Source organism: Perognathus longimembris, chromosome 6 (assembly GCF_023159225.1).
Source record: "Perognathus longimembris pacificus isolate PPM17 chromosome 6, ASM2315922v1, whole genome shotgun sequence".
NCBI lineage: Eukaryota > Metazoa > Chordata > Mammalia > Rodentia > Heteromyidae > Perognathus > Perognathus longimembris.
This window is the reverse complement of record NC_063166.1, coordinates 4036526-4045153: the sequence shown is the minus strand read 5'-3', so window position 1 is coordinate 4045153 and position 8628 is coordinate 4036526. Positions and strand designations below refer to the sequence as shown.

Genomic DNA, 8628 nt, shown 5'->3' with positions numbered 1-8628 from the left:
CTTCCTTTAGCATGCTGCAACAGGAGTCTCGTCGCCCGGCTTTCAGATCAGAACTTTTAGGCTGTGGTGACTCAACTTCCAAACTTCTCAACTTGATTTAATTCGTGGAAGAAACATATGTATGACAAAGCCCAAATTGTCATTGTTGGTTGTGCCACTTTAGTTAACAATTGCAGTATGAGATGTGTGTCGAAATCTAGTCGAAAAAGAAGTGCTATCCCTTGTTCCCAGATTTGTGCTTAGCATCCCTAAGCTTTCCCCTGGTAGGCCACGGCTGCAGGATGCCGCCCTTGTTTCCATGGAGACCGGAAAGGGGCAGGCTGGGTAGGTTAGTGGATTTTGTCTTGGCACAGGCAGGTGGCCTTGCACTTCTCTACCGGCAGTTCGTGGTCACAGCCCAATGTCTTCTTCAGGGATTCGCAGTTGCTCAGGAGATCTTCGTACTCGCAACCATTGGCTGCAATGAAAACAGGCTTAGTTACCATATGGCCATTGTGGTAACAAAGCCATCTATGTGTTCAACACAGAGGGGAGAAGGTGGGAGTGGGCTAACAGGGTCCCTCCAGGCTGAGGGGCCCTTGTAATGACAGGAGGGCCCTGGAAGGGGGCGTGGGCCATGTCACAGACTAACCCAACACATTTTTTGAACGTAAATCCAGTGATCAATTTTGAATCAAGCAAATTTTATCCCTCAGCAAGCAGAGTGAAAAGAAAGCAGGCACACCTCCACACCCACAGAGTCTGATAGGGACAGTCACTAGTCACAGGGAGCCACGTGAATTCGTACAGTAGCTTGGCAGGGTGCTGCTGGCTCAAGCCGAGAACCCTAGCTACACAGGAGGCTGAGCTTGGAGGATCACAACACAAAGCCCACCCAGGTAGGAATGTCTGTGAGATTCTCAGTTCCCATTAACCAGCAAAAAGTCAGAAGTGGAGCTGTGGCTCAAGTGGCAGGGTGCCAACTTGGAACGCAATAGCTAAGGGAGAGTGTCTAGGCCCTGAGTTCGAGCCTCAATAGTAGTGCACACAAAATTATATTAAACATTTTATTAAATTAACCTTGTATATTAAACATTTTGTTAAATTAAACTTGTCTTTATCTTACTAGCCCTGTTTGGAGCAGGTAGCGGTCAATTACTTCTCTCACCCCTTTTTACAGAAAGTTATCTTTCTGGATGGATGTAAAGTGGCAGATGTATTAAGATGCTTCTTTCCTCCAGACTCTGTCTGGGTGGACCTCATACACCTCAAACGCAATAAACTTGACACTGCCCCCATCCTGTTGCCATCTGAAAGGTTGGTTAGCCTTGGATATGAACTTCCTGTACTCCCCACCCCCACACATGTGATATCTGAGGGAAGGGACCCAGCAGCTCAACCATGTCACCCGGGAGCATCCTTTCTCCAGTTCTCAACCTGCCAAGACTCAAACACTGTGCTCCTTTTCCCCTTCAGGGGTTTCTATATTGCTTGATGTCAATATTGTGAATCACAGGTGCACAAGTGAGCCTGGAAGAATGGCAGCTAAGGGGAATGCCCTTGAAAGGTCACAGTCCTAGTGAGCAGGCCAGGCCAGCTCATTCAGAATAGTTTTAATAAAACTCTCATTACCATAGAAAGCCTATAATACACACACACACACACACACACACACACACACACACACACACACTTGCAAGCGGGGCTTGAATTGAGGACATCCCACTCTTGCTCAGCTTGCTTCCTTTGGCTGGCCAGCCCAGAGTTGGCTAATCAATTTATCTTGGACGCCATGGACTTTTCTATGCAGGCTGGCTTCAAACCACAATTCTCTTTTGCTCAGCCACTAGGCTGTTGGCATAAGTCACCGGACTCCAGTTCCAATAATTGACTTTTTCTTCTTTTACTACAGACTGTTGATAGATATGAGCTACCTACTAGATGATATTTTGTCCACTCCTTTCCAACAATATGAGCCAAAGTTATGTACAGATTGGCTCTTGTCATTATGGTGCGCACAAACTACTATCAAAGTCTACAGCAAATGATCAATTGTTAAAGCAAACACTACTGTTAAGTGTTCTACTTACTACACTATAGTAGATGAGCATAATGTACTCATTGGTACAAAGAAAATAATATTTGCTGAGAGGTAACATCATCTTTAGGATTATACATTTTGATTTTTCAAGTGCCACTTTTGCCATATTAATTTCTTAGCAGGGGGCATTTGTTGATAACGTGTGGGGAAGTTACAAAGCTAAGGTCATTGGTAGACTTACTGCATAGTCCATTTTCACAGTTATTGGGGCAGCTGGCACAAGGTGTTCCTTCTTGGTATGGCTTAGTCTTCTTACTCGGCAAATTTCCACTGAAATATAAAACACAAATGTTTTGTTGTTTACCTGGGAGGACACCAGTCATCATATACACAGAGTTATCTATGGCTTTTAGTGGTGATTTCCCAATGTGTCAGGCAACAATCCAAATTAATAAAGTACTTTCACACTTGGACCTGTCTCTGACCACGATTTCACAGGCTGAACAAACAGAGATCACGGATGTCTGAGGGTCTTTTGAGTCTGCTTTGTTATTGCAACGCTCTCATCACCCAGTGGTGTAGGTCAAGTTGCTAAGCCATTGCACCCATAGTTCTTGCTAGGAGCAAAGCCCTTACCCTTAAAAGGAGAGGGGTCTGGGGGTTCATGGCTATGATAAAGAAAAACACTCAGCATTATTCCCCATGCCGTGATGGAAACATGAGAAAATGCCATCATTTCTCTCATATGGAAAAATAAAGATCCATCAAGCATGTAGTTTTCTTTTCATGGATAGAGAGCTGTGTGTGGTTAGGACTATGTGCTTAGAAAGTCATTTGAGCTTTTCTGAGGTGGCATGTCGATGGTTTTTGTTTTTAATATTTATGAACACAGGGATGATGCTAAAGAACAAAGGTAAAAGACACAAATGTCAAAGTTGTAATCATGTTATATAGTTTAACCTGTATCTGACTGATGAACTCTACGTGCCACTTGCTAACTGTGTGTAGGAGTCTAAGTCTCAGGACCACGAAGTGCAGTGAAGGCCCCAGGCAGTGCAATCAAATGTCTGTCCCCTGCACAGGACACTGATGCTTGCGCACACGTTTGTGCATGCTTGCGTGTGTGTGTATATGTGTGCATGTGCCATCACTTGGAAACAACTATGAGAAGGATGAAGAAGTGGCTGGAAAGTTCCCTTTCCTCTGCTACTTCCAGGTATTCCAGGTTTTACTTCCTAAGCTTGGTTTCTATACCTCGTTCCAACAGCACAGCTCATGTACAGCTGCATCCTCTCAGAGCCTTTCTCTTCTCTTTACTTAAAAAAAAAAAAAACTTTCAGGGGCTGGGGATATGGCCTAGTGGCAAGAGTGCCTGCCTCAGATACACGAGGCCCTAGGTTCGATTCCCCAGCACCACATATACAGAAAACGGCCAGAAGTGGCGCTGTGGCTCAAGTGGCAGAGTGCTAGCCTTGAGCAAAAAGAAGCCAGGGACAGTGCTCAGGCCCTGAGTCCAAGGCCCAGGACTGGCCAAAAAAAAAAAAAAAAAAACCAACAAAAACACAACAAAACTTTCAGGGTTACACTCATGCTGGAGTCTTCAGGCATCTGGGTTAGCTACGAACTCTCAGGATGGGTGGTAAGGAATTTCCCACATTGAGAAAAGAAAATTAGCAGGCATATTGTGACTATATATGTACAGAGGACTTTATAGTGACTTTAAAGATTCTGTTTGATATAAGTGCATGCTTCTTTCTATGAATCAAATCCTCCGGAGAAGGTTGGGGTTTCCTTTGAGTGTTCTTACCAAGAAAGACTTAGTGTACACTACTTATATACACACACACACACACACACACACACAGATATATATATATATATATTCATACATAGGTTTGTATATATATGTGTGTATTTTATATATATATATATATATATATATATATATATATACAGGTAGAGAGAGAGAGACAAAGAGAGAGAGAGAAGACATAACTGAAGCCACTGTATCCCCCCTTCCTTTCAGTCTGACCTTTGCTTAGACAGCAGTGTGAAATTAGCAAACACATACGGTGTGAGGTCTAGAGAAATACACATAACACCCTTGGTCTTAGGAAAAGGGGATTGAGAGAAATGACTTCATTTTCCTTTGCCAGTCCTGGCACTTGAACTAGGGGCCTGACCATTGTCCCTGGCTTTTTTTTTTTGCTCAAGGCTAGCACTCTACCACTTGAGCCAAAGCACCACTTCTGGCTCTTTCTATATGTGTGGTGCTGAGGAATCGAATGCAGGGTTTCATGCATGCAAAGCAAGCACTCTACCACTAGCACATGTTCCCAGCCCCAATGAAACTGTTTTAAATGAGGAATGAGAACTTCTGGTTTTATATTCAAGTCTCTGAGAAGTGAAATGTGTGTCTGTCTTAAAAGAAATTTCCTACAAAAGTATCCTCCCTTTTATCCCCTGTCTATTCTGTTTTCATTACAGAGGAGTGTTTAAAAATCTGACTATAGACTGGATGAGGAACGGTGGACTATCCAATGATTACTTACGCAGGGCAATACTGGCAGACATAGTTGTACTTCATAGTTTTCTGACTGGGACAGTAAGCTACTCCACATCCAACTTGGTAAGTTGAGTACCAGACGAGCTAAAAGTGAGAATAGACAAAAAAACAAGGGAGGACGCATTAAAAATACAAGTAGAAACAAATGTGTCATTAAGATATTCCTGTCATAGTTGTAGTCATGGGCTCTGCAGATCATTAACATCAAGGAACAAGGCATAAGCTTTTAAAACATTTCAGTTTTTATTATGATGCTTTGTGCCCATAAAGTGACATGGCAGACAGAAACTTCTCTGTACAACTACTTAGTCAATAGAAATATAAACGTAACAAAATGTAAATAATGAAGAAATCTCTTTCTTCATTTTTGTCAGATCTTCATGTTTGTCAGATCCATTCACCGCTTTCCCCATTTGTAGTGTAGGTAAAACATGGTGCACTTATGTGTCACTGCCAAGAAGTTTTCACACTATGGAAGAAGGATCAGTCAAATGTCAATGCAGTGTGCTTAGCTCGGACCTGCAGGCTGAAGTTGAGCCATGTGGGCACGAGAGGCATCCGGTATTAGCACCGTTTAGGCCAAGGTATTTTGGAATCACACCGCTTACCTGAGTATAATGCCCAACGACAGCACTGGGAGTCTTGGGTCCCAAGCCATAGGTAAAGTTTGTGCTTTCATTGAACCACTTTTGCATCACATATGACCAAGATCTCAAGCCAGAGGACCTGAAGAGATTCTCGCCGCATTTTGTTCCTAGGAAGGAATGGGTCATTTGTGAGGAAAATGAAATGGTAACCCCTATCACAAGGTGCTTCCTTTCAGAGAGGCGCCAAAACTGCTAACTGTCCCGATATGTAACACTGATGCCTCCTTCTTTATAAGTTCTGAAACAGCTGAGAAGATGGAACTGCTTTACACATGGAGGGTGAGGAGACTTTATTCTTTAAAATTTCTATCCTTCCATGCACTCCTGTTTGCTAAGGAAAGGACAGACTTGTACTCTCTCCCCTCCTGACCCTGTCGTCTACACCCTCCCCTATCTAGAGATTTTTCCACAAATGGGACCTTGAAAATAATGCTTAGTAGTTGGGGGTGGGGGGACAAAGGCGTTTATTTCCCAGCCCTCAGGCACACTTTAATAATCCCATGGAAGCTAAGTGACAACAGGAAGGAAATAACTTTTCAGAATTTATGTGTCTTTCCTGCTCAGGAAATGGGAAAGCAAGTCTGCATCTTGCACAGAGTTTTCCCTAGATGTTTGTAGCCTCACACTCAATGTTTACATTTCAGTAAAAGGAAATGCTGGCTTTACTGTGCTGCCTAATTGCTGTTGTTTCCTTTAAGAAGAGTTAGCTGACTACACTTGGATCTTGAAGCCTTCTTTGGACGTCACACGCACGGGGTCACCTCTCTGTGTAATTCTCTTCTCATTGTCTCACCAGCATTACTGAGGCTCACAGCAATGATGATCTAATTTCCTGTGGGACTTGTCCATATACATTTACAAAATTTTTGATGATGTTTTTTGTGTAAAGTTCATGCATCAAAGTTCTTGATCCCATCATTTTTTTTTTAAAGTTCATTCCTATTTTTTGATTATTCCTCCAGCAACTTGAGGTCTTTATGCATTTACTGTGCAAATGAATTCTGCGTATATACTTCGCATTTTTTCTATGATCATTTTTGATCTTTTAGGATGTTATTTTTTAGAGCCAGCTCAAAATACGAAGCATAATTCAGTATTTTCAGTTCTTTTTGATAAAATATTATTTTGTATGATCAGAGCTAATGCAGTATTGTTTGTGAATACCAAAACTGATTTTGAAACACCAGCTATGCCATATGATGAAAGATTGGTGGGTTAGAAACAAGGAAACCCTAGACAGCATTAGTTCTGTATGTTCTTGAGCAAATGACTTTTATTACTCAAATCTTTGTTTCTAATTTAAAAATTATAAAGCATATCATGTGTGATCGGCTTTGCTCATGAGCTGGCAGAGAGGAACAGATGCATAAATGCATCCAAGTTATTTGCATAGTGGAAATGACAAAGATAAAGTTGTTCTTACCATGATTAGCTGTCTGTGTGCATACAGACCAAATGGTCAAATGACTTTCAAAAACAGAAGTATAATTAGCCTTGATGCATGAGGTTTTCTTCACATAATACTCAACAAAGCCTATTATTGCAATTATTCAACAAACATTTGCTGATGTACATACTGTGTTTTGGATCCTCTTTATTGCTGTGCTTATAAATACATATATTTGCCCACTTCTGTGCATTTCGAGATGCTTCTAAGCTCCATTGCTAGATTTGAAAGAAAAAAATTACACTAGCATTTAAGGAATGTTGCCACTCTAAACATTGATTAATATGTGAAATATTCCATTTTTTTCCATGGTAAACTGCTCTGGATTATTCCAACCGTACCTAAAGCCCATTTCTCTCATATGGGAGCATAGACGTTACTCGGTTCACAAGTTTTTACAGGTATGCTCTGGAAAGGAGTTTTTCCTCTTATAATGACACTAATCCTGAAGAAAAGAGGACAGTATCTAGATTTCAAACTGAGAATGAAAAAGTGTAATGGCTTCGCTCTGGATGCCCAATGATTGATTCCTAATTCCACCTTTCCAGTTTAATAAAATATAGTATAACCTATAATGTAACTCAAATATGGTATTGAACCATTTCGATAAAGGAAATATAGTTCTCTCCACAGAAGAGTTAAAATTAAATAGTATTTCAGAGACAGCACCATGGTAAGGCACCAAGTTCCTGCTCCGCCCACTGCCAGCCCAGCCCACCCAAAGGCCTGGCTCTTACCATCTTCAGCATGTTGCTGGCCTGGGGTTTGACTGATCTCCTCAACTCATTGTGTTTGTTTACGATTTCTATTTGCACTTGAGTCTGATTGGTTAACAAAGTAGCAAAAGCTGGGTCCTAAAGGCAAAGAAGATGTTATTTTGGGGAAAAAAAAAATATATATATATATAGTTGGAAATGACAAACAACTATAACTAAGAAGATTCAAGAGGAAAAAAATTGCCTTAAAATTTTGTAATAGCTACGGGGATTGTTCACACCAGCATTACATTATCCAAAGGAATATTATCTGGTTCTGTCACAGTGTGGAACCATCAAGATTCCAGTGGTGCTGATCCTCTGAAGGACCAAACAACAGTTCAACAAAATGAATACTGGGTAGTAAAAACACATATTGTCTGGGAAAAGAGGGGACTACAGGGAGAAATCCAGAAGAATGGTGAGTGGAAGGGTGGGTAAATACATAGTCTACATCCATATGTGAACCATGGCACCTAAGGGTGTGGATGGGGTTAGGCAGATTGGGAGAATAATGGAAGGGGTGACCCTGATCAAGATGCATTATACTGATAAACCGGCTTGTGCCACTACTGAAAGATAATAGTGGTGATGATAATACATCTCTTTTTAAATAGTTGTAGTGAAGAGTTTTGTCCTCAGTCTCAGACTTGTCTTTGGGAGCGCTCCTTAGCCATGCAGGGTTGCTGACTGCCACAAGGGGCAGCACTTCCCTTCTTCCCTCAGTCAATGGGCTCAGGGCCATCCACCTCCCCCCCCCCCCCCCCCACTCCCAATGCAGCCTCTTTCCTCTTCAGCTCCCCAACCCACAAAGGAGTCATAAAGCTCTGGAAGGATCTTCTGTGTAACCTCACCTTGGCCTCTGTGAGTAACGCTGGGAGCAGCATGGTAAAGAGAAACATCAGCATGGGGAGAGCAGCCATGGCTGGAAACTGAGGCAAAGCAGACAAAGCGCTGACATGAACACAACATATGAGACAGAGAGGGAAGAATACAATGTCCTGGTCTAAATTATCCCAAGGAACACGTTGGAGACAAATTCACAGAGCGACAATAATCCATTATGGAACAACTTATGGTGGGAAGGGGTTTAATTTACAAAGGGATTTTATTCATAACCTAAAACTCAGAACCAGAGCAGCCTTCCATCTCCACATGCTAGCCTGTGACTAACTTGTCCTGGGCTAGCTACT

The 8628-nt window shown here is 42.0% G+C and overlaps 1 protein-coding gene across 1 annotated transcript; it reads right to left on the bottom strand.

Moving 5' to 3' along the window:
* Positions 1-329: 329 nt before the first annotated feature.
* On the bottom strand, positions 330-8370 carry LOC125352495 (cysteine-rich secretory protein 2-like). Its single transcript, XM_048347638.1, has 7 exons — positions 8290-8370; positions 7418-7534; positions 6811-6898; positions 5195-5340; positions 4573-4670; positions 2262-2350; positions 330-457 (listed from the first exon to the last, which is right to left on the bottom strand). The coding sequence occupies exons 1-7, from the start codon at positions 8356-8358 to the stop codon at positions 330-332; spliced, it is 735 nt and encodes a 244-aa protein (XP_048203595.1). The 5' UTR covers positions 8359-8370.
* Positions 8371-8628: the final 258 nt, after the last annotated feature.